This window comes from Biomphalaria glabrata, chromosome 18 (genome assembly GCF_947242115.1).
Source record: "Biomphalaria glabrata chromosome 18, xgBioGlab47.1, whole genome shotgun sequence".
Classification (NCBI taxonomy): Eukaryota; Metazoa; Mollusca; class Gastropoda; family Planorbidae; genus Biomphalaria; species Biomphalaria glabrata.
The window spans coordinates 20868144-20894797 of record NC_074728.1 but is presented as its reverse complement, the minus strand read 5'-3'; the positions used below and the strand labels follow the sequence as shown (position 1 = coordinate 20894797).

The 26654-nt window shown below is 38.0% G+C and overlaps 1 protein-coding gene across 1 annotated transcript in view; it reads right to left on the bottom strand.

Moving 5' to 3' along the window:
• The window catches only part of LOC106058458 (uncharacterized), a 47220-nt gene extending 23595 nt beyond the window's left edge, over positions 1–23625 (bottom strand). The window contains exons 1-9 of the mRNA XM_056017528.1: positions 23526–23625; positions 19954–20044; positions 19381–19481; positions 17053–17159; positions 14874–15038; positions 13100–13243; positions 10723–10787; positions 8033–8137; positions 6885–7057 (exon numbers count right to left, since the gene is read on the bottom strand). Coding sequence (XP_055873503.1) covers positions 6885–7057; positions 8033–8137; positions 10723–10787; positions 13100–13243; positions 14874–15038; positions 17053–17159; positions 19381–19481; positions 19954–20017 — 924 coding nt within the window. The 5' untranslated portion in view covers positions 20018–20044; positions 23526–23625. The remainder of the gene's footprint in view (positions 1–6884; positions 7058–8032; positions 8138–10722; positions 10788–13099; positions 13244–14873; positions 15039–17052; positions 17160–19380; positions 19482–19953; positions 20045–23525) is intronic.
• Positions 23626–26654: the final 3029 nt, after the last annotated feature.

Here is a 26654-nt window from a genome sequence, read left to right as displayed (position 1 = left end):
CATGAGTGGTCAAGAAATTACAATTCATTTAATATCCACTAATTTGTAGTCACTTTCAAAAAAAATAAAAAGAAAATAAAAAAAATAAAAATAATAAAACATGAGTGGTCAAGAAATTACAATTCATTTAATATCCGCTAATTTGTAGACATTTTCAAAAAAAAAAAAATAAATAAACAAAACCTGAGTGGTCAAGAAATTACAATTCATTTAATATCCACTAATTTGTAGACATTTAAAAAAAAAAAAAAACTAAGAGTGGTTAAGAAATTACAATTCATTTAATATCCACTAGTTTGACAACGCTAAGGTTGTCAATTGTATTTAAACTGAATTTAAGTTATCTTATCTTGTAGACATTTTCAAAAAAACTAAACAAAGCAAAAAGAACTCTGTTGTGTAATTGTTTCCAATTAGTTTATGTTTCCTTTCAAGCACTTGGCATTTGTCGTTGTCACTTTATGGCTAAAGGGGACATAATGTATTGAACTTGGTGGTAGTGCGAAGAGGAAAAAGTGACTGATTTCATCCTAAGCCTCCATTCTGTCTCATCAAATAGTATTTTAGACATATAATAATATTTAATTTTACACAACAGAACCTTATCTTTTCTACGAAGTAATACAGAGAAAAAGGACTTCCTTGATAAGTAGACTCAGTATTATTGCTTTAACAGTAACAATCTTCAACATAAATGAGTTCATTAACAAAGTTGCACAGCAACATTAACAATCTTTCAGGAAATTGACTTTGAAGCAATGCTATGTTCCCAGGTAGTAGCAAGTAATTAGACAAGGCAAGCTAATATATATACAGCTGCCCTGTATGCCTTATGTATTTAAAAAAGACTGATCAGGGAACAGGTTAATCCCTCTCACGACAATTTTTTAAAGGTCTCCTTGAGATGTAAGAGGACTACTCTAGAATCATCAAGGTCACCCTTGTGTCTGTTAGAGTTATTCTGAGACAGTTAACCAAGCAAAGGTACTGTTGTATCACAATTGTTCAGGGTTCTGTTAGGGTCATGTGTAAATTATTTCAGGATAGGGGTGTCGATTAAGGATTCTTTTTTCTCTCATTACGATGGGTTTAAAAAAATAAAAATAAAAAACATTAATTAATAAATAAATAAAAAATAGTTAATTTGTCTTAAAATATTACATTATTCATAAAAGATTCTTGACTTTAAATTGTCTGCCCTTTTCTATATTCCTTAGGATTATTGGTTTTGGTTAGTTTTGTGTCTAGTCTCTTCGCAGGCTCCATTCAGTTGCGTCTTGTTTTCTTGTTCCTTTGTTTCCCAGTATGTCTAGCATGAGGCTGCCGCTAAGATATAGACATTGTCATACTGTTCTTGTTACGTTTCCACGGGCTTGCCGTGTTCTGTGAGTGTTGTACAGACACACTTGTTGTTGACTTGTGACATGCTCTCCGATCATGTGATCAAAGTGGACGTAACCGCGAGGGAGAAATAATTCTTCAAAAGTGTTGACTTCCCTTTAAAAGACAGTTCTTTAGTAGTTTTCCATAGATAAATAAAGTTAAATTTGATTCCTATCCCGCATCTCTCAGCCCAAACACTCTTTAACCCAGGTACATACACACACTCACACACTCGCATAACCACTTAAACTAACTGACATAATACCAATAGAGTAACTTTACAGATTGATTACAGTAGGCCTATTTAGATTTTTATCTCTGAGGTCTGACAATTTAGTCAAGGACAATAAATTATACAATAATTACAATTTCTATCTAACCAGTATAGTTATCAATTCTATGTTCAATTATTTTTCTAAATATTAACTCTAGATTATAAGGATTTAAAGATACATTGTTATTAACAACTTTAATTCTACTGTGCCACACAAGACTTCTGTATTCACTCACTATTATTAGATTAAATTTATGAGTCATCTTACTTTTGATTTTAGGCAATTTATTTAAAACAATAGCTAGGTTAAGATTAACATTGGTGTTACAGTTTGCCTCTAGTAGGTCTTTCATAGTGCATCTAACATTATCAAGTTTGCCTCTAGTAGGTCTTTCATAGTGCATCTAACATTATCAAATATTTTACATTTTAAAAACATATGGCTTTCATTGTTACCATTATCTGTGTGACAGAAAACACATGTGTGTACATTTCTTTTCTTACTTCCTACAGGGGTCATCCCGAAGATTAGTCTGTATGTTATTTCTCTGGCTTTGGGTGTAATGTGTTTGCTGTGTAGGTTTATAAAAGTGTCTCTGAAATCTATTACACCTAACTCTCTACTCCATTTGATCCTATTGAATAATCTTTCTTGTAATTGTTTCTTAAGTGTTGTGTGTGTGTCTTTTAATTTACTGTGTATTAGATGTTCATTGCCGGGGAGTATTCTTGATATGGATCTGTAAAATGGATGTGTGTTTGTACCAAAGTGGTGTGGGGTGTCATTTTTTATTGAAATTATTTTATTTAACCTTAAGCCGTAGTAGTATATTGTTAATGGAAAATTGTTTGGGTTCTTGGCTACTTGTCCTATGTATTTTAATCTAAGTGCTTGTATTTTGGTTCTGATGTCCTGTAAGTTTATCCCCCCATCCTCTTTGTTTTGTATAAGTGTTGTGTGTTTAATGTTTCTGATAGTGCTTGTAAATATAAAATTCCTAATGATTGTGTTTATGCTTGGTATAAAAGTTGGTGGAGGTTCTGTGATGTTTGCTAAATAAACTATCTTCGGGATGACCAGGTTGTTTACTAGTATTGCTCTACCAAATATAGTAGTTGCTGCATAATGAAATCTTTTAAGTGTGTTTTTGGTTTTCTTTAAAATATTTTCCCACTGCTGTGTGTGGTAATATGTTAGGTTGCTTGTCCACGTGATGCCGCATATTTTAATTTCCTTCTCTATTTTAAGGTTAAAGGGGATGTTTGAGGGGATTTCCCACCTGCCCAATCCCATAATACAAGATTTATTTATGTTGATTTTTGACCCGCTTGCCCTCCCAAATTGAATAAACTTATCTATGATTGCGGCTATGTCTTTTTCTGAGGAGGGAAAAAGGTTGGTGTCATCAGCGTATGCTTTAACTTTAACTACGGACGTGGGGCCTGGGATTCTTATCCCCGTCATTCCACTATCTAGCCTGATGGTTTCTAAAAGGGGTTCTAGGCAAAGGGTGTATAAAAAGGGAGAAAGGGGACACCCTTGTCTAACAGATCTTCTAATAGGGATACTGCCACTAAGGGTTTGGTTTATTATGAGTTTGCTTGTGGCATCAGTGTAAACTAGCTTTATGTATTTCTTCATTCTTCCATCTGTCTTCGTCTTTTCTAGTATTTTGAAAAGGTAGTCATGGTCTATTCTGTCAAAGGCCTTTTCCTGGTCAATAGAAAAGAGGGCTGCTTTCAAGTCTTTGTCTTTACAGTAATATATAATGTCTCTTAAAAAATGGTTAAGTTCGTCGATGTTTTTGTCTGGGTTGCTACAGTATTGGTCCTGTCCTATTAAGTGTGGTATGAGGGGTTTTAGTCTAAGAAAAATCATTTTCGTCAGGAGTTTGTAGTCAGTGTTTAGAAGTGAGATCGGTCGAAAGTCGCTAGGTGAGGTGTTGTTTTCTTGTTTTTTTGGTAGAAGTGTGATGTATGCTAAGTTGAAATCTCTAGGTAACTGTTCTGTCACTAACATGTCGCTGTATAGATTTAATAGTAGGGGTCTTATTTGGGGAAAAAAGGCTTTGTAAAATTCAAACGTCAGACCGTCTGGGCCAGGAGATTTGTTGTTTTGTGTTGTATCTAAAGCAGCCCTCAGTTCGTCTAGCGTAAAGGGAGCGTCTGTCTCTATCTGTTCTGTCATTGGTATTTCTTTGCAGTTCTGTAAAAATACTTTTTGTGCGTTGTCGTCCGTCTGTTCCTTGTCGTACAAATTATTAAAGTGTTTCGTAAATGTGTCTGTTATTTTGTCCAGGTCGTGTATAGTTTCTCCTTAACTATCAATACTGTTGTCAATAGTTCTGTCAATTTGAATGTTTTGTTCTGCTGATAAAAAAAGTTTGTTAGGCCCTTCGGTTATTTTTTTACTTTTGCACCTCAATTCCGCTCCTTTGTATTGATAGTTAAATAGTTCTTCTAGTTGTGTTAGTATATGTTTTTGGCTGCTTCGTCTTCTTCGTGTGTTAGTAAATTTTTAAGTCTTTCCTCTTCTTTTTTCCTTTTTGAGTTGACTAGTGTGGCCGGTATTAGGCTTTGCTGCTTAATGGAGCTTTTAATTAGCGTCCATATTTGTGTGACTTTGAAATGGGGTGTGTTTGAGTCATGTATTATATTTTTGAGAAGGTTTGCGATTGTTTTTAAATAGAGCGGGTCATTTAGGAGGTCGTTGTTAAGTTTCCAGATCGGTGTTTTTTGTTTTTTTCTTTTTTAGTTTTGCGTTCAGCAGTTCCACTAAGACTCCTTTGTGGTCTGTATATTGTAACGTCTCTACGAGATGTGTTACACTTTTTGTTTCGCACGCCCTTGGCACATACACTCTATCTATCCGTGTTTCTATTTGGTGTGCCTTGTCCCTGAACGTGGTGACCCGGCCCGTGACCTCTACTTCTCTATAGGCATCTACTAACCGGAAAGCCTTGATGACTCCCCCCCAAATAGTTTTAATTGTTACACGAGGAGCAGGACCCTCTGTGTTTGTGTTTTGCTTGTCTAATTGGGAATCAATGTAATTTAAATCACCCCCTACTATCAAATTTTCTCCTGCGTACTGAGTGTGTAGAATGTCACTTAGCATTCCAAAAAACTCGTGTTTCTCTTTTTTTTTAAGCGGGTGCATAAATGTTGACTAACGTGTATGTGTGTTTTTGTGAGCTTGTCCTAATTATTACTATCCTCCCGCTATTGTCTTGATATGAGTGTGTGATTGAAAACCTATTGGATGTTTGTAAAATGGCTGTCCCTCGTGGCTTTCTACCTAAACTAAAATAACCCTCCCGGAGGCCCATAAGAGAGACTGCTTTTTTGACTGCTTTTTTGGCCTTGTACTCTAAATGTGTGTTGGTCTCTTGCAGAAAGATAAAATCTGGCTTGTATTTCCTTGTGAGGTGTGCTATGTATGTGTGTTTATTGTTAAGCCCTCTGATGTTGAGTGTCAAAATTTTGATGTCTGCCATGAGTGTGTGTGATTGGTTTGCGTGTTTGTTATTCTATTGTGTGTGTAAGCATTTTATCTTTAAGAGTTGCTTTGTTGTTTATGTGTTTGAATGTGTGTTAGGGTCCTCGCCCTCATCTATGACTAGCACTGACGGGGAGTCTGGAAAGTTCAGCTCGAGCTTGAACTGTTCTTCCTCTCTTTTCTCCTCCTCTACCCTTGGATCCTCGTTTAGATCCACTGATGAGGAAGAGAGAGAGAGGGCCCTCTTTCTTGTTATTTTGGTTGGGGTGGTGGGTGCTGAACTTGCCCCTCCGGATGTTTTAATTTTTTTACTTTGCTTAGATTTGTTTTCAGGGCTGCTAGGTGGGGGGAGTCCACTTGGAGTAGCTCCCATAGCTTCTATTTGTTTTTTTCCCCCTCCTTTGCTGCTTTCAACCATTGTGAAGCCATCTTTTTTTAGCTGTTGATCAATCTCGGATTGCTTTTTCTCTCCCTCCCCTTTAAGGGCCATGGCATAGGAGATTTTCCCTACTACCTCCTTTGCACCTTCTGTGGGGTTTTTGTCCCGTCTGGGGTTCGCCCTATTTGGACACTGATTGGACCAGTGCTGATCCTGTCCGCAATGCCAGCACTGTTGTCTACGTCCCGGGATGGTCACGAGGATCGTCCTCGTAAATGAATATAATGGGGGAGTTCAGTCTGTTTGCGGAGTTTTATCTAAGCCGCCCACTTATCTGAGTTGCCTAGCTTGATTGGCTATCTTGGAGCCTTCTTCTGCAAAGGCTCCAAAGATTTCTCCTATCTTTGATTTGTTTATGGTTGGTGCTACCCAGTGAAGGGTAACCCTGATTTTTTCGTCTTCTAAGGTACAGACATCTACCTTGAAGTCTTTCTCATTCCCAAATGATTTCCCTAGTATACGGGTTCTCACTCAGGCGGATGTTGGGACCAGGAACCAGACAAAGGGTTCTCGAAGCGATAGAGAGAAATCACTTCGTCCGGTGTTAGTTTCAGGCACTCTATTAGGCTCGCCATAGTGGCCTTAACAGCCCCTTGGCCTGACAGCTTTAGAAGCAAGGTACCTGGGGCGTGGACAAGTCCACCACCCAGGTCCTTTTTTTCAATAAAAAATGTCTTAACTGACATTTTTACAAGGGGTTTATCACAAGTACAGAGACAGAAAAGAAACGATAACTACACTACAAAGTACACAACCCTCGCGCCGTCCACTCTAATCAGTAACACACAAAAATCCACAGAATCACAGAGAAAAACCACAGAAACACAAGTAATCCAGAGAATCAATCTCTTATTCGAAGGCTGAAAAAAAAAATTATACTTTAGCAATATAAAAAAAAGTTCTCGAAAATGATGTTTACAAGATTACTATTCGTTTTAATGTAGGTCTAACTTATAGTGCATACTAATTAGCTTTTTCTCTTTAAAAAACTGCTTGCATAACTGATTTTAAAAATTAGATTTTTCGCTTTCAGAAATAAAAAAGTAGCCGTTGCATCAGAACTTTGAATGGTCTAAAATATTGTGATGTCGGATTTTCAATATCTTTTCTAGTTTACGAGATCTAAACGGGACGGACGGACAGACGGACAGACATTTCGCACAAAACTAATAGCGTCTTTTTCCCCTTTCGGGGGCCGCTAAAAATGGATATAATATAATATAAACTTTACAAAAAAAATATTTATTTTTTTTGTATTTGCTCGTTTAGTTTTTGAGAACTTTGCTTACCTTAGCTTCAACAAGGTCTTTTAAATAAATTTGTTGCTTAAAATTGTAATAGTAGAAGTTTAAACGTGCGTTCGGTTCAGAAGCTGTAATCCAAATAAAATCTCTGACCGTTCTTTTACGGGAGTTAACTAAGACAAATTGTAGTCCGTACATCTTTACGGGAAGGAGCATTTCTGTGGAAAATTAGAGATTTTAAATATGATTTCTATTTATGTATAAATCGTTCCAATACAAATAAATAATAAATTGTGGCTAAAAAAAAACAACAACTCATAAACAAGGTTACAAAAACAGTTTGTGAGGAAACACAAACTCAAAATCGGCCCCCCGATGTGGTCCACCCAGGCAGGTACAAAGGCAGGTTTCAATATTTTTAAGAAAAAAACATTAGAATGAAAATCTATCAAAGAAAAATTGCAGAAAAGAATGGAGAAAAAAGGTTGACAGATCTTGTGTGGTGCCCCAGCGGTACAGCAGACCAAAGGATAGGCGAAAGTGAAAGTGGCCTAACTGATGTCTTATAATGAATATGTAATTGAGCTAATTTTTTTGTAAAGGGTCAATCTCTTTTTCAAATCCTCAAGAAAAAAACATTTCGTTAAAAAAAAAATTCTTTAGTTTTGTGTTCCACTGTACAGTATGCACGCTGCTGTTCACGCAATAATATGAAAAACTACTTATTAATTGTTGTTTTAAATTATGTTCAACTTATAAGCATATTAAATAGATTTTTTCTCTTTAAAAAAAAAATTAAACATTCCGTTTGTGTAAATGTAGTAGTGAGTATGGCAGAACTTAATGTAAACAAAAAAGATTTTGATAAAAAAGTTATAAAGTAATAATCCCCCCTACTAGAGAGCATTACGTATTTGTTACTATCAGTAGTGAATAGTTGTAAAAGTGGTGTATTTTTATGACAAAAAAAATGCTTGCCTAAATGATTTTAAAAATATAATATTTTGCTTTCAGAAAAGAAAAACGTAGCAGTTGCATCAAAACTTTGAATGGTCTAAAAAATGTTGATGTCGAATTTCACTATCTTTCCTAGTTTACGAGATCTAAATGGGACGGACGGACGGACAGACGGACAGACATTCCATAAAAAACTCATAGCCTCTTTTCCCCTTTCGTGGGCCGCAACAAAATACCTGAGCTCATGTCGGGAGCTTTTTCTGGCTTTTCACAATCCTCTTCAATGAAGCTGCAGCTGCCGGAAATGACGCCAAAAGGATGGCCGCTCTCAATTTTACTTCCTGTAGAGAGATTAACACTTTGTATGAATTCAAGGGGAAGGGTTTAAAGAGAGTACGTCTAAACAACCATATCTTTGTCTTCATAAAGCCGACTTTCTTGGTACAATGTAACAATTTCGATGACTACATTTTTGTTTTAGAAATGGGTCACTCTGTCACTCTAACTTATTACTGATTACACCTGTTAGATTTTTGTAGCCCAAAAAGTACAGACAAGTGCGCTCTTTGGACGGCTTACTCTCTTAAAATAATGCTAAGAAATGCACTGTCATGGGAGAGACGTTTGCAATGCTAAGAAATGCACTGTCACGGGAGAGACGTTTGCAATGCTAAGAAATGCACTGTCACGGGAGAGACGTTTGCAATGCTAAGACCTAATTCTAATCAATGAGACTGTAGACCTATGAAGAACGCACTGGACTCTTATAGAGGGATCTCATCTTGCGTTTTTGAAGAATCATTTGTAAGCCTACATTACACTAAAGATCCATGCTGAAAGTACTATTTTATAGCAAGGCCAAGGAACCTGGCAGTATTTGGTAGGTTTTGCCGATTTCCAAACAGATCTTTCTCAAGACTCATTGTACCTTAGAAATCAATTTTAAGCATGCTGCTGTTGTCGAGGATGTGTTCTATTGTCTCGTATTCCATCTAGCAGCTTCGACATTGTGGGATCGTGGTTCTCTCGGATCCTTGCGAAATAGATTTCTATCTGATGGTGTCCCATGCAAAAACGTGCCAGATTTTCCTGATTCTTTCTGTCTAATTGCCACCATTCGTCGTTTCTGATTTGAAAAGCTTCAGACTTCCCGTCACGTGTTACAGTGGTCGTGCACTTCTGACTTGATCCATTAAGAAATAATCTTGCTTTTGAACTTTTTTTTTTTTTTTTGCGATTCTTCTGGTGCATCAACAAGACTTCCTAGCTTGACCAATCTGTCGTTTCTTTCTTTTCTTTGATTTAACAATGCGATGGAACCCATCTTGCACCGAACTTCAATCTAGCTAGGTTTTTATTTTGACGATATTTATTTTCTAAATGTCTGTTTCTCTAATGGGATTTACATGGCAATACATAGAAAAAAAATCCTAAATTCATATAGTATTTACCAATTTAAGATTTGTTTATGTTTGATTGGTGCAATGTCGGCCTATGGTGAAGCAAGAGTGTAGGCACGAAACACAGTACATTTGAATAAGCAAACTTTGGTGGAATCAAAATAATGTTACGTATTTCTGATCTTCTGGCTAAATGTACTAGTAGGCACACAAATAAAAATCACTGCAAAGAACTTGACGACTCAACTTTCAGCTTTATATAACTTTATTGAATAATAACTATAACAATTCGTCACTGTAACATGTAGCGTATACGTCTTACATCGACTGTATCGACTTTAATGGCTCAAGTCCACTCTCTTCTACTGTCTCGCACAGTAGACAACAGTAACGACGACTGTACTGACTCTTTTCACATCCACTCTCTGGTTTATATACAGTCACTAATCGCTTGTCTATTGTTGGAAAAACACTGCTAGTATCCTCTGGTACAACATGGAAGGAAACATCACATCCTGTCATTGTTTTTACATGTCGATTCCAGAGAACACCTGCTGCAGTGTCATCTCGCCGAGGTCACACGTTGTGACCTCCAAGGTCACACGTAGTGACCTCTAACTGTCACTGTTCATTTGCAACACTGCCCCCTTCGTAGATCTGTTCGTCCTCTGGAACAACACGTGAGGGCACGTCACATCCTGTCTTTGTTTACACACATAGATTCCAGAGAACACTCGGTGCTGTGTCATCTCGCCGGGGTCACACATAGTGACCTCTACCTGTCACTGTTCATTCGTAACAATAACATTTGTAGGTTGCTGATGAGATGTTAGCGGGTTGTTGTTGTTTGTTCGACGTCCTCAACTCGAGCGAAAGGAGCAAAAGCTAATATTAGTTTATTTCTATTGTGTCCTAAATCTTTCTCTTCGTAATTATTTACCACATTCTGGTGGAATCAACGTTGGTATCGTCAGTTAGGAGAGAAAGAGTTCATCTCAATTACATAATATCTCTGTGGACTCGTGTATATATCACTGCACTTGTAAGTGTCTTTTTTTTTCATGTTTGTGTTGCTTAATTTAAATTGGTCTGCTATTTTATGCATAACGAGTGTCCTCTGTTTAGCTGATACCCATCTCCCTCTCTTTTCTTAAGTTTTTGTTTTCATCAAGTCTTGTGTCATCTTCCTTTCGATTGAAGGGATTAGAACTGAACGTGATGTTCCACTTCATCCCCCCCCCCCCCCCAGGAACTTGACTCTTTCTCTCCTGATTGACGATACCATCGTTGATTTGATCCCATTACACTAACTAAATTTTTGGGTTTGTAAACTTAAAATTGTGTTATATAAAAAGGACATATTTATCTATAATATATACCAATTAAAACATGTTCTCATCAAAAGAAAATCATTGACAGAGTAGTGAAATACAAATGGGAGAAAAATTAATAATTCCACCTGAACATGGAAAATAATTACGGAGCGTTAATACACTCTGTTGTTATGTAAAATGTTTCATACATACCTGTTAGTGAGATATAAGCAAGAAAAATTTTGTCTGTACACTTTGTTAAGGAGAAAGCTTGGTAGCTAGGTTAAAAAAAAAAGAAAAAAGAGAATAAGGAAGAAAAGAGAAATACAAAATAAAGAATAAAAATTAGGAAAGAAAACCAAGTATAAAACATTAAAAATACATTTAAAAAGAAACATACAAGACTAACACTAAACTCGATAACACAATGAGTGCTGATATTAAAAAAGAAATTAAAATAATAGGTAAATACAGATTTCGAGCATGTACTTTAGGATCGTTAGTCTGAAGTAATAACCTTGTATAATTGTTATTACTTTATAATCAAATGGTACTTTTATTATATAGACACCTAGATCTAGAAGTTGATCTACATTTTCTAAATTTTGACTGCTGATTTAGAACTCCTAAGGTCTAGATCCAGATCTACCTCTAGATATAGAACTTAGATGCAATCTGTATCACTGGGGCGGAGCAAGGGGGGGGGGATGTTGGCCGATAGGTGGGGTCGAGAGGAGGCAATGGCATCAATCCCGCCCACACCCCTTAAAATTTCGAGTGGGGGGCTGTCCAATTTATTTGTAGAAATCACAGCTTGCTAACAGAACCAATTAAATATCCATATGATTAAAACTTGTTATTGGTATTTTAACCGATCTTTATATTATGTCGTTCCCCCGTTGGCCGATTGGGGAGGGGGGCGAATACCTCTACTGCCCTTCCCACCTAAAACCCTTGAGTGGGGATAGCGTTTGACTTTTATGTCATTGTTTGTGAACAAAATTAGTTGAATTAATATATAAATTTTATATTATGTCACTCCCCTTCTGGTATTTTGGCCGATTCGGTGGGGTAAGAGGGGGGGGGGGCGATTGCATGTACTACCCTCCCCACTCCAGCCCTCTGAGTGGGGGGAGCGTTCCTATTTTATGAAGAAATAGTATGTGAATAAAATTAGTCGAATATCTATAAAATATAAACTACGTAATGATATGTGAACCCACTGTATATTATGTCGTACCACAATCTAATCTCAAACTGTATGATTAGTAAATATAAAATGGAAAAGACTTTGCATTGGAAAAGTTATAATTCAAACGAAATTATTCAGTATAAGGATCACGATTAAGTTCTAAACCCAGATATTCCTAGTCTTCTTAACCTTTTCTCAATCTGATATTTTTCTAGCTAAATACACTTGGCACAATGATTTACAATTGGTAACCAAATGCCAGGGAATATTATCTATCGAATATTTGTTTTTTCGGCGGCGATCCTCAAAGCCTTAATGTGTTTGCGTATCTTATCTTTTCAAGGAACAAATCGGTTTTATTTTCAATGTATTAAGGGCCTATAAATTCATATTAGAATATTTTTCAACATTATTCAAAAGGTACTCTATAATAGGATGAATAATGAGCTTTAGGCCAGGAGAATGCTTTTTTTTTTTCAGTGAAGAATGCAAGAAAACGCTTTTGGCATCGGGGCTTCGACCGAACCTCACTGAAGAATAATAAGCCGTAGATGTCAGGAGAATGCGTTTCTGCAGTGAAGAATGAAAGAAAACGCTTTTGGCGTCGGGGCTCAGCCACTAAACCCACTGATAAATAATGAGCTGTAGAAGTCAGGAGGATGCGTTTCTGCAGTGAGAAATGCAAGAAAACGCTTGCAGCGCTCCCCCAGACCCCAAAATTTGCAAGAGAAAGGCCTCACATGACTGGTGTTGTTGTTTTTTCGCCGAAAGATGAGAAACACTGCTTTTTTTATTCTCATATATATATATATATATATATATATATATATATATATATATATATATATATATATATATATATATATATATATATATATGTTGTATGCACGTTAGGGTTTACTGGGCGTTAGGGTTAGGGTTTGGAAAAAAAACGCCCCCCCCCCCACTCCAAAGTTCTGGATCCGGTAATGATCCATATTAGATTTACATAAAGATAGAATCAAAGCTTACATAATATTTCAAAACGCTTAAATTTAATTTAATAAGCAATAAAGTTATCTGTACACTACGGCTATCTACGCAATGTTCTGGTTTTTTTTTAATCAAAATTATTGTTTTTCTCTTCATAAAACATAAACTTTAAATAAAAAACAATGAAATATTTTTTACAACGCCAAACACCCCCCCCCCCCAAATTGAAGAAAGAATCATGATTAAGTGATTGTATAGATCTATTTCATGTTAGGCATTGAAATCTAGACTCACAAGACGAATACCAACTCGTTCCTGAACAATAATCTACTAAACTCTTGCATTTATGAAGCCAAACATTCGGAAATTTCCGAAAAAGCCACAGTCCGATAACCAAGAAATATTCAAATAAAGTTGATGACATACCTTTCCATCTGTAGTGTTCTCCATTTAAAAGGTCTGATTGGCTGGATCACCCTGTCCACTACATGATCACCCACGTAATAAAAAAAGAATGAGACAAAGAGTTTCGTTTTCCGCTGTGCCATAACGGTGATAAAAGGTCGTTTGCTAGAAGCAAAACATGCATTATGTCACTTATACAATACAGAAAATGTTGCTTAGCGTGTGTGCGTTGCACCAATTACCAATCAACTTTCTTTACAAAAAAAAAGCTATTATTGCTAAAAGAAAACCAATTAGATTGTAACAAGAAAATATTTAAAAACAAAAAAGAGATCCAATTTGATAACCACATACTCTAAACGTATAAGTTGATTTCCTTTATAGTAAACAAACAAAATAATGTATTACCATTTATGACTTGACTGGGTTTTTTTTTTAATTGATTCGTATTTTATTAGATATATAATTGTTCGAGGTTTTAACTTGATGCGAGAATGGGTGGGAGAATATAACGTTCAAAATGTGTAACCAGACGAACGAACAGAAGACAGGACGATTGAGTTGCAATAAACTTGGTTTAAAAAGTTCCTGTTTTGACAATGTTCTCACACAAAAAGAGTAAAATCATTCACAATTTCCGTTCCCGATGTTGACGGTCTACACGTGACTTCGGTTTTATCAAGCTTTGATAATTTTTATATCTCACTCTGTCTGTCTGGTCACCGCTTTAAAGTAATATTGAAACAATAGATAACTATACAATCTTCTATTTTCATAAGAGCCGAAGCTGCAGAATAGTTAAAATATAGACTTAATGTGGCTTGAGCCATAAGTTTAATTTAGGTCGTTCCCCTTTTTTAGAAACCCCGAAAGGGGAATAGCCGCGATTAGCTTTGTGTGGTCTGTCCGTCCGTCCGTCTGTCCCGTTTAGATCTCGTAAATTAGAAAAGATTTAGACAATCCGACATCAAGATATAAATTATTTTATTAAAAATATGTTCCTTTTAATTTATTACTAGGTTTACACGCTATGGATACCGCAGATCTCTAAACACTTCACCAAAGGGAAATACTTCTTACAGAGTCCAGGAAAAAGAGATTAGCTATTCACCAACACTTTTGTTCAAAGGTAAACTATCAATTAGAAATTACATTTAGTCACACCCGATGCGCAGAAAGAAACATTACGTTTATTTAAACGTCATTATGAGCATATTTAAAATTCATTTATTAATAAATGTATTATTATTTTGTTTAAGTACGAAAAAAAAGAACACAAAATATATTTTGGTTTTTATATAAATCCATTTCTTTTAAAGTGAGGAGCACATGACCAACAGTTAAGTGTAGAAAGGGTACACATATTTCAAACATTTGGGAAACACTAGACTCAAAAGATAACTCTATTCTCTAACAACAGTAGCACTGGCCTAAGTGCAATAACTCTATTTTCAAACAATAGTAGCACTGGACTAAGTGCAAAAACTCTATTTTCAAACAACAGTAGCACTGGACTAAGTGCAAGAACTCTATTCTCCAGCAACAGTAGCACTGGACTAAGAACAATAACTCTATTCTCAAACAGTCGCACTGGACTAAGGGCAATAACTCTACTCTAACACAAAAGTAGCACTGGACTAAGGACAATAAATCTACTCTAAAAATAATAATAGAGAGATCCTGAGCATCCTCCTGTCTTCAAACGTATAGCCAATTATTAAGATGACTAAATAAACATTAAAACAAGCCATCTCTATTCCGTGTCGTGGAGCGGGAGTGTAAGGTCAGTACTTACTCATGTGTGATGGCAATGTAGGCTCTCCCAAAGGCTTGAACTGGAACCGCCATGAAACTGCTCAACGAATATTGTTCGTCGTACATGTGGACGTAGACACCGAATGGCTGGTCACTGGTCAGCAGCAAGCACTTGTGGTGACTGTACTTCTTTGATGGCATACCTCTAGTCAAAAATTCATGGTGATTGAAATTAGGGTTATGGACTTAGGGGTTGCCATCAGATTGACAGGGCGACCCACACACGTGTCTTGGTTGAGTGAAAAACAAGGGCGGGCAATAATGAAATCCAAAGTATCACAAGTGATATTCCGAAATGTTAAAGAATTCTTGACTTTGGTGTATTTTTCGAGCAGACAGTAATAAAATGTTTTGAACATTACTTGTACATTTTAAAAAATCTATTAGACTTCGTCAGACTGAAAATACACAAAATATTATCTTTCTTTGTTAACATTGTAGTAGCGCCAGTGACATGACATCAAGAGCTCCGCTACTAGCCATGAGGCTGCGATCGGTGGCGACTGACAGAAAGCCAGACAACGTGCGCGACGTCCCCTCAACCAAAGGACGACCAACGGGAGCAGGAGAAAAAGACATGCACAGGTAGCAATGCCGGTGGCCTCATCGAGATGGAAATACAAGCCCTCTGCCGATCCCACTGATAGACCCCCACCTGCAACGATAAACCTTCACAGCCCATATCGTGAGGTAGATTTTGTCCGGGACGGACAAATCTAAGCAAGGGGCAATGTGGTAACTCCAGTGGCGGACTGAAAGGGTTAATGTGTGTGCGGCTTAGTGATACACACCACTCAGGCCAATCACACAGGTCAACGGGTCAACGGCTGTCGATAGACAAGGGACAGTACTGCTAATAACCGCAAGTATGACCTGTGTTGTGGTCATGTGATCAAGAGCCTTTACGGTCGAGAGACAATGTGGAAAGAAAGGACAGTTGAGTCCAGGACAGAAAAGCTAAACGACTGTGATGTACCTTTGGGTCCTCGAAAATGTAGCTGCACGAGCTAGAGAGACTTGTAGTGTTAGTTAGGCAGTTCTGTTAAGTACAAGAAAGCATTTCAAGTTAGTGCAGCCTATTGTGTTGAATTGGCTGTCGATGTAGTTGTTATTAAAACGCCATATTTTTTTATTGAAGCTTATGTTGTCAAGTTGATGTTTTAGATGTGTTGTGTTGTTTTGGGCAGTGTTTGCAGAAGGCCTGATAGAGAAGATCGTAACAATATATTGTAACATTATCTCCCTTACATTTATGTATTGTTTTAGAATTGGTGTACTTTTATGAAAAATTCTAAACTAAACGGTTTGCTTTTAGAAAACAAAAATTAGCCGTTGCACCAAAACTTTTCAAGTCACATCGCATGGTGAAATAATGTTTTTCATTTCTCTTCTAGTTTTTGATATCTGAGTGTGACAGACGGACATTTGTACAAGCCCGATAGCGGCTTTTCCCCTTACGGGGGCCGCTAAAAATCCTAGAAAATTGTGGAAATAATTTGATTTGCTCTTCCTGCATGTCAAAAAGGTTAATTAGATTTACATATAATACATGATCCATATAGGACTATTTCAGTCTACTTTTCATAATAAAAAAACAACATCAATTTTTTTTAACAGAATACAATCGCTGGTAAGTGTAAAAATGAACTACACCTTCCATATATAATTCGAATTCCCGAATGCAATAGTGATTAGTCCTTTCAATAATGCGATAGTCCTTTCAAAACCGATGTTGGCTCTAGATCTAAGACCATTACTCAAGCCAAATTTACCATTTATTTTACTTTGAAAAAAATATAACGGTCATGCAAGAGTTTTTACCATGTGACCAACGAGATAATAGTTCTTTTCACAGCGATATACATCAGCTGTTAAAATGCTATGAAAATCGTTACAGTCATTTTATGAGTCTCTCTCTCTCTCTCTCTCTCTGAATGCAAAATCCTTAATCCACCGATGTGCATGAATGGTTGTTATCTTACCGGGTTGTAAGTAATAAAGAAAGATAAAGATATAATTGAAATGAATTCAAGTAAATAAATAATAATAATAAATAAATAATAATAATAAATTCAGTTACAACAAATATAGCAAAATATGTAGTTTATGTAGTATTGTAATAACAATGCAATACAAATACAGTTTTACAATTTACTTACAATTTTTTGGAGCTTAGTCGATGTTGAACAGACTTCGATCTCTTTACGGAAAGTTCCTTGAACCTGCTATGGTCAGAGCTTCCCGGGTTCGTTAAAGATAGGGTTACCTTAAGCAAAGACCAATCAAAATAAGTTATTGATATTGTTTCTTGAAAGCGTTATGTGTATAAGGCGTTTCCGTTCTCCAAGAGCGTTGTCACTTTTGATCTACTCTTGCATGGACCCATTGAACTTAGGGATTTTCAGGACGCCCCTGACGTCACCCCCCTTATGGATACCTCCTGACATTCTTTAGGGGAAAGGTTAAAGGGGTCGATCGTTGTGCTGGTCACATGCCACCCTCGTTTACTGTTGGCCATAGAAATATCATCCCCCTTGTGGATTGCTGGGCTTAAAGGGGTACTTCACTTGCGTCTCCTAGCAACAGTAAGGTTCAATTGATTTTTGTGGACACGTAAGACTGACTGTGTCTTCTGCGAGAGGTTTCTGTGCTGCCTTTAGGTGACATTAAGCTGTCTTTTTTTTATAACTACTAGATATTATTAGTTTTGAGATTGATTCAGTCCAGGAGTGTGCTTTAATCGACCACAGTTTATCATTCTTATTAACTCTTTCCCTCCGTAATTATTTACCATATTCTAGTGGAATCAACGCTGGTATCGTCAGTTAGGAGAGAAAGAGTTAAGTGTATCTGTGTATTTCAAAATAAACTACTAGGAAAGTGAAGCGGTTGTTTATTTTGTGTTATTTGTGTTAATAACAAGCTACTGCAAAAGTTCTTTTAGTATTATAAATATAAAATTTAATAAGACGGTCTTTTTTTTTTGAAAGCCCGGTGTAACAGAGGCGCCCTGTAGAAGCGCTGTAAAGACCAGCTTAGGCGCCAACCTGCTTTAACTGACACTGAAGAGAGCACTTGATTGCAGGCACCTTTAGAACGAGACAGATGGAGATCACTTACAATAGTCAAAACAAAATCCACTTATGAGGACAGTCGTAGTAACCAATAAGAAAATCTAAATCGACCGCAAGCTGCAATGGTTATGTCTACGTTAGATGTGGCAAAATATGTAGGTTGCAGTTGGGACTGAGTACCCACGTGAAATAACTGAAAATCTGCGCTACTAGTTTATCTTCCAACCTTATTACTTTGTTAGTTTAGCCATATCACTGACATCATTTATCAAATACACTGTGAGTTTAGTTTACAGTTTTTTACTTTACATCAACTTTGTCTGTCTGTCTGTATGGTAAAAAGTTTGTAAATGTTATTTCTCAGACACCCAATCTCCGGATTAAGCTTAAATTTGACACATTTAGGGCCTATTACTGTTTTTTTTTTTGACAGCAAACGAATCATTTTCAAAGAAATTTACCAATTAGTTAATTAAGTATCGGTAATTAATACTTGTATTTGCAATCTCAAACAAGGGAGAGAAATTGTACTTGACTGACATAACGGCATGAACAGAATTAGTCCCCTTTATTGGTCTTCGCTTTTAAGTAATTTTGTAACAACAAAAGATAACTATACAATATTAGCTTGATGAGGCTTGCGCCAGGAGCTCCAATTCAGGTCATTCCTTCCTTTTTTTTAAAAATAAATTAATCCTATAAAATACAGAATACGGTAAAAATTCACTTATATATCCCTTTCATTCCCCCCCCCCTTCCTTCCAATCTTCCCATCTGGTCCACATAAGTTATACGTTCTTGGCGTATTGAGAAAGTTAAAAGCATGAAATAGAACTTAACAAAAACAATTAATAAAAATATTTTTGATCACACAGTTTTATTGCTTTTGGTCTAGGTCTATTATAGATTTAATTACATAACTGATCCAAACTAATTGATACAATCACACATCGTATAAGTATTGACTTTTTTTATAACATTATTTCGTATAAACATATTGTCTCCCTTTTTCAGGCCGTGATTTCTGTCCCCTTTTTTATTTATCTCTCTCATTTTTTCCGCTAGTCGTTCTCTCTCGGATTGTCCTCAATCTATTCTTTTCTTTTTTTTTTGTCAGGCTTTGTCCTCAATATTGTCCTTCTGTCCTGCTATTCTCTTCTTCTCCGTCAGGCTTAGAATTCTTTTTTATCATTCGTTTCGTGCGCTTTGGGGGGGGGGGGGGGGGTGAAGTGCTGGTTTCCTTTAACCCTTAAAGTGCTGAACTGTTTTATAATGAGTGCATACACAATTCTGATGTTTAGAGGCTAAACTACCACACGCGTTTTAAGGGTTAACTCAGCACTTGCAATAAATGTTTGCAATTGAATCTCACAACACTACAAGATGCCTATTGTTTTTTCAATGTTCACTCACCTTAGCCTCCTCAGCAAGTGTATACATGAGTAAATAGATTGCCGGGTCACGGAGTCTAGGGAACGCCAGTAAGAACTCGTTGCCTAGTGCCGTCACGTTGACTGTTAAGAAAACACAAAAGAAAACAAAGGTTTTTAAACTATGTAATGGTCAATGGGCTCTGTCCTGCCTCAACATATCCCTCCATTCAGATCTCTACTGTGCCCTCTCGTCTCCATGCACATACCCCAAGCTGTTGTAGATCTCCACATCATCAATCCATCGCATTCGGGGGTCTGCCTCTGGGTCGCCTGCTCCCTTGAGATCTGCATTACGACAAATCTCCTCCTATTGCATCATCCACACAGGACAGCCACCAATCATCTTCTTCTTGCCGTCACCTTAGAAACACACACACACACATACACACACACACTCAATAAAAGGCATGTTCAGCTACTAGGTCGTAGATTGTATTTCCATGTCATAATTATTTTTTTTTTTGGGGGGGGGGGGGGGGGGAAAGGGTAGTTTCTGGGGGGGGGGGGGAGTGGAGGGGGGGGGGGTTTGAGTCATGTTTTACACGTATATTACCTTTTGTCGAGAAAGCCTCAGATGCGAGTTGACTTGAAACAAGACAAATCCATGCAACAATCATTCTTCTAGTCTTGTCCTCCTAGAAAGACTTAGAGAAAAAAACAACAGAATCACAATAAAAAGCATGTAAACATTATAGTCGTCTCAAATGACAGATTTAGGGATTCAACTATATTCAAACAAAAAAAAACAACAACTTAAAGTCTGCCAACAGTCTCCTAGTAACTTTGCAGATGCACTGACCAGCCAAAGACAATCTATTTCTTTATCATAGACTACATGTGCACAATGACGGACTGTTTCTCATATGAAACAACAGCGCTGACAAGATTTAACTCTTTAACTCCGTAACTATTTCCACGTTCAGACAGAGTTGTTCATTTTTCAATTCTACTGCGTTATGATTAAACTTTAATAACATTTTTGTTTGTAATCAGAAAACGTTACTTTTGGTATAGAATCATAGGAGAATGCATGCTCTTTTTATGTAACACAAGGTATACTTTCTAAAGTAATTTAATTTAATGGGGTCAAATCAAACATAATATCGTTAATTAGGATAGAAAGAGATAAAGTAGATCTGGTCTTCACCGAAATGAAGAAAACCCATTCCTAGCTAAGACTAAATTGTGTCTAAAATATTATAAAATGTAGAGGCTGTATTATCTGTACGTAAGATTCATATGTTGTATTCTTTGCGACAGGATTCATTAGGGTAATTAATCCTTAGTTCTTTCTACGACCTATCAACTCATTTACACTATACTAAGTTATGGTGCAAATAAAAGAAGAATAGATAGAAAGATTTGTTTGTCTTAAAATCTTTACGTATTTCGGATTTTCCTTCGGATTTAAAAAAAAAAAATTTTCCCATCCCAACCCTTCAGGAGACGGGGTGGCCTAGTGGTTAAGCGCTTGGCTTCCAAACCTGGGTTCTTGGGTTCGAATCTCGTTGAAGACTGGGATTTTGAAATTCGAAACTTGTAGGTAGCCCTTGAGTCCACCCAGCTGTAATGGGTACCTGACTTTAGTTGGGGAAAGTAAAGGTGGGTGGTCTTTGTGCTGGCCACATGACACCCTTCTCGTTAACCGTTAGCAAAAGAAACAGATGACCTTAACATCATCTGCCCTATAGATCTCAAGGTCTGAGAGGGGAACTTTACTTTTTTTTTTTTTTACTTAAGTCAAACCTTCCGCAGAAAGGCGGAAGATGGCGGCGGCAAGGTTCGAACTCAAACCACACCACAAGGCAGTCAGAACAGAGCAAAGGGCATAAATGGTACAGTATTTCGAAAAGCTACGATATTTCACTTGTTATATTTTATCAAATGTGTGATTCTGTTTGTATTGTTTGAAGAGATTCTGATGTCACGGGCAAGTCTGTTTAGCGTACGAAAAAATGAAGTTTGGAAGTGAATCGAAATATGATGTGTATATAGGTCAACATTTTGTCGCTTTATTTGGATTATGATATATTTCTTCGTTAAAACCTACTAAATAAAGAGAAGTCCATTTTTTTAAAGAACATTTTTCTTTTAGCTTCAGTCAACGTTTCTGTAGTAACTAAATTGATACTAATGAAAGTGATAGATAAGAGTATGTAGATACAGCCTATCGACGATCAAAGTTAATTTATATCTAGAGATTAGATAGCGACAAAACCTTTCAAAATATGAGCAACAAAGCCTGGGCTGTCAGAAATAGACTCACTGGTCACATCTGGCCAGTAACGAGGTCCTCTTCATCCCCTCAAAACTCTTGACCACTTTTTCATTCAACTCGACATTTTGGGGTACGCTGGTGTCCCTTTGAGACTCGCGCGACGGAAATCTAAAGATACCCCACGGTAAATAAGGTTCGGAATTATTGGCCTAGGTCTAGAGTCACCCTAGATTAGTCAACACTCTCTATAATCAAGATGGAAATTTAATAGAATGTGAAATTAAATAACATCGATTTAGATCTAGTATTGTAAGCCAGCCAATGATGACAGCTCTAGTAAGCCTACTAAAATCTAATGTCAAAACTTCACATACATTTCAATCAGTCCTTGTCCCACAGTGGGCTTGTGGGCTTAAATTCAAGTCGGCTGGTGGGCTTAAATGCGAGTGGGCTCGTTGGCTTAAATGCGAGTGGGCTTGTTGGCTTAGTAGGCTTGTTGGCCTAAATGCGAGTGGGCTTGTTGGCTTAAATGCGAGTGGGCTTGTTGGCTTAAATGCGAGTGGGCTTGTTGGCTTAAATGCGAGTGGGCTTGTTGGCTTAAATGCGAGTGGGCTTGTTGGTTTAAATGCGAGTGGGCTTGTTGGCTTAAATGCGAGTGGGCTTGTTGGCTTAAATGCGAGTGAGCTTGTTGGCTTAAATGCGAGTGGGCTTGTTGGCTTAAATGCGAGTGGGCTTGTTGGCTTAAATGCGAGTGGGCTTGTTGGCTTAAATGCGAGTGTGCTTGTTGGCTTAAATGCGAGTGGGCTTGTTGGCTTAAATGCGAGTGGGCTTGTTGGCTTAAATGCGAGTGGGCTTGTTGGTTTAAATGCGAGTGGGCTTGTTGGCTTAAATGCGAGTGGGCTTGTTGGCTTAGTGGGCTTGTTGGCTTAAATGCGAGTGGGCTTGTTGGCTTAAATGCGAGTGGGCTTGTTGGCTTAAATGCGAGTGAGCTTGTTGGCTTAAATGCGAGTGGGCTTGTTGGCTTAAATGCGAGTGGGCTTGTTGGCTTAAATGCGAGTGGGCTTGTTGGCTTAAATGCGAGTGGGCTTGTTGGCTTAAATGCGAGTGGGCTTGTTGGCTTAAATGCGAGTGGGCTTGTTGGCTTAAATGCGAGTGGGCTTGTTGGCTTAAATGCGAGTGGGCTTGTTGGCTTAAATGCGAGTGGGCTTGTTGGCTTAAATGCGAGTGGGCTTGTTGGCTTAAATGCGAGTGGCCTTGTTGGCTTAAATGCGAGTGGGCTTGTTGGCTTAAATGCGAGTGGGCTTGTTGGCTTAAATGCGAGTGGGCTTGTTGGCTTAAATGCGAGTGGGCTTGTTGGCTTAAATGCGAGTGGGCTTGTTGGCTTAAATGCGAGTGGGCTTGTTGGCTTAAATGCGAGTGGGCTTGTTGGCTTAAATGCGAGTGGGCTTGTTGGCTTAAATGCGAGTGGCCTTGTTGGCTTAAATGCGAGTGTGCTTGTTGGCTTAAATGCGAGTGGGCTTGTTGGCTTAAATGCGAGTGGGCTTGTTGGCTTAAATGCGAGTGGGCTTGTTGGCTTAAATGCGAGTGGCCTTGTTGGCTTAAATGCGAGTGTGCTTGTTGGCTTAAATGCGAGTGGGCTTGTTGGCTTAAATGCGAGTGGGCTTGTTGGCTTAAATGCGAGTGGCCTTGTTGGCTTAAATGCGAGTGGGCTGGTGGAATTAAGTTCCATATAAACAAAGATAAATTTCTTTAACTTGTTTGCTTCTGTTTTTAGAAGCTTTTTTGATATTTGACGCAATTGTATTAGTTGTTTCCCTTAGCGGACCAGGATGTATATAAATGTCGTTCTTTCATAAAAGATGGTTTTAAAAAAAAGAATTGTGTATATTTGTCTAAGTTGGCCTTACCTTTTGTGCATTAGTTCTTACATTGCTATTCATTTTGTGTATTGACAAAAGTCTTTTGATAATAGTCTTTGAATTAAATATTTTCTTTTCTCAAAAAAAAAAGCGAAACTTTTAAAGCGACCCAATACTTCCGTTTCAAACAGGTCCATATGTGCACGTTCACTAGACATTCGTGTGGTAAAATTTGGAGTGGGCAACTGGGTCTACGTAGTCACGTGACAAGCTGATTTCATTCTTTTATCATCAGAGTCAAGACAAGAGAGGGATGTTGCCAGGGCATGAGAGAGATGATAAGGCATTAGAGGAGAGACATAACATGAGGGTAATGACTGGGCATAAGAGAGATTTCAAGGCACGGGGGATGACCGGGCATGAGAGATGACAGGGCATGGTAGAGATGACAGGGCATGAGAGAGATGACAGGGCATGGGAGTGATGACAGGGCATGAGAGTGATGACAGGGCATGGGAGTGATGACAGGGCACGAGAGAGATGACAGGGCACGAGAGAGATGACAGGGCACGAGAGAGATGGCAGGGCATGAGACTGATGACAGGGCATGAGAGATGACAGGGCATGAGAGTGATGACAGGGCATGAGAGTGATGAAAAGGCACGAGAGAGATGGCAGGGCATGAGAGTGATGACAGTGCATGAGAGTGATGACAGGGCATGAGAGTGATGACAGGACATGAGAGATATGACAGTGCATGAGAGAGGTTACATGGCATGAGAGATATGACAGGGCACGAGAGAGATGACAGGGCATGAGAGTGATGACAGGACATGAGAGATGACAGGGCATGAGAGTGATGACAGGGCATGAGAGTGATGACAGGGCATTAGAGATATGACAGGGCATGAGAGATATGACAGTGCATGAGAGATATGACATGACATGAGAGAGATGACAGAGCATGAGAGATATGACATGGCATGAGAGAGATGACAGGGCATGAGACATGACAGGGCATGAGAGATATGACAGGGCATGAGAGATATGACATGGCATGAGAGAGATGACAGGGCATGAGAGAGGTGACAGGGCATGAGACATGACAGGGCATGAGAGATATGACAGGGCATGAGCGATATTACAGGGCATGAGAGAGATGACAGGGCATGAGAGATATGACAGGGCATGAGAGAGAGGTGACATGGCATGAGAGATATGACAGGGCATGAGAGAGAGAGAGGTGACATGGCATGAGAGATATGACATGGCATGAGAGAGAGGTGGCAGGGCATGTACATACATATTTCTCATCAATGAGTCACTTGTTGTTTAAGAGTTGTTGTTTTTTCCACATATTCATTAACCTTTTTTTATATTTGTTCTCTTTGGAGATGCCATTCGGAATACAAGTCAAACTCAGCCCAGGCGTCTAATGTTAAGTCGTGCTTCTATACAGTCTATATCGGTTGTTTGTAAGGTAGTCTTGCCAGCATACGCCCATTTCCGAGTAAAGGCATCTTTAATTGAGGCGCGATGGATGAGTGCTAAAGTGGTAAAGCGCTTGGCTTCCGAACCGTGGGTCCAGGGTTCGACTCCTTGGGAAGACTGGTATATTTTTAATTTCTGGATTTTCGGGTGCCTCTGAGTCCATCCAGCTCTAAATGGGTAGTAGTGGAAAGCAAAGGCGTTTGGCTGTTGTACTGGCAACATCACATCCTCGTTAACCGTGTTCCACAGAAACAGGTGATCTTTACATCATCTGCCCCCATAGATCACTACGTCTCAAAGGGAAACTTCTTTTTTTTTAACTAGATAATTAAACAAACGTATGCAAAAAGCGCCAATGTTTAAACCAACTATTCAAGTTCTAATGACACAAAGCTAATACTTTTTAGTTAACATTGAATTTATTGTTCCAGAAAAAAACAACAGCAAAAGGTAATTATAAAAAGTCAATGTACCTGACTTAATACACAAACGAAATGTCAAGGGATGCCATCGTTAAAAGGAAAGATTAGTGGCGTAGTTAGGGTGGGGGGGGGAGAATTTAAAAATTCCCCCCGGGCCCCCACTTGAGGGGTGCCCCCAAATGATTGTTTTTTACATTAAAAATTAAATATTTCGCAAAATGCAGCGGCCCCCAAAGCAGTCAAGCCCCCTCCCCCCCGGGGTCCCCAAACAATGGAAAATTCCTAGCTACGCCCCTGGGAAAGATTATTCTCATAATCAAGTTGATGTTTAAAATTACTTAGACCTAAAATTGAATCAACCGATGGCTATTCGTCTTGGAAATTTGTCATTCTGTTTCTATTGCAGTGTATTCAATGTTTGAGAAATAAACTTAGAAATGTGTTTTTAATTTCCTCATTCATCTGCATCAAAGGTGCAGCCTATCACCTAAATGAATGTTTCATTCTTTACTTCCGAAGTCGTCGGAGACGGCACCTTTATTGAAGCCTCTGTACCTTGAGTTTCATTATTAACATGATCCTCTTCTTCAACCTTATAACGATGACCACTTAAGCTAGAACGAGTAAATAATACAAAGAGTTGAAACCAAATCTAAAACAATTCAGGGCAGGATATAAGGGTTGGCAGGCGCTAACTGAGAAGGACATTTGCACAGATAAATACGTATGTTTTTGAAATAAAACTTTTAAAACATAATTTTCGTTTATTATCCATTTCCTGTTCTTTTATTCTTTCTCTTCTTCTCTAAGTCTATCTGTTTTTCTTTCTATCAGACTATATCTCTCTAATTTGTTACATGTTCTAGAAAACTGTGCTTGTTTTTGTCTGGTTAGTCAAGTTATTTTAGTGCAATGACAAAGTCAGTGATTTGTGTTGTTAACATTTGGAATAAAAAAAAGCAGCTGAAAGGAATTGATATGGGTTGCTTTTATTTTTTGCCAGAAGACATGCTTTGCAGAGGATATTGAAAGCCTGGTAGGTCTATATAAATGGTCAATATGTTCTGTGGCTGGGCTGGGGGTGGGGGAATAAAACTATCCAAAAGGTGCTATACATAGAATTCGTTCCACATGCCAGGACTTCCAATACTCCTTCTTCTCTAGTGCTATTAGAGCATGGAATGAGTTGTCTGAGCCAGCCAGGAAAACCAGTGACTTGTCAGAAATTTAAGTCATTGGTTAACATGCATGACTAGATGCATGG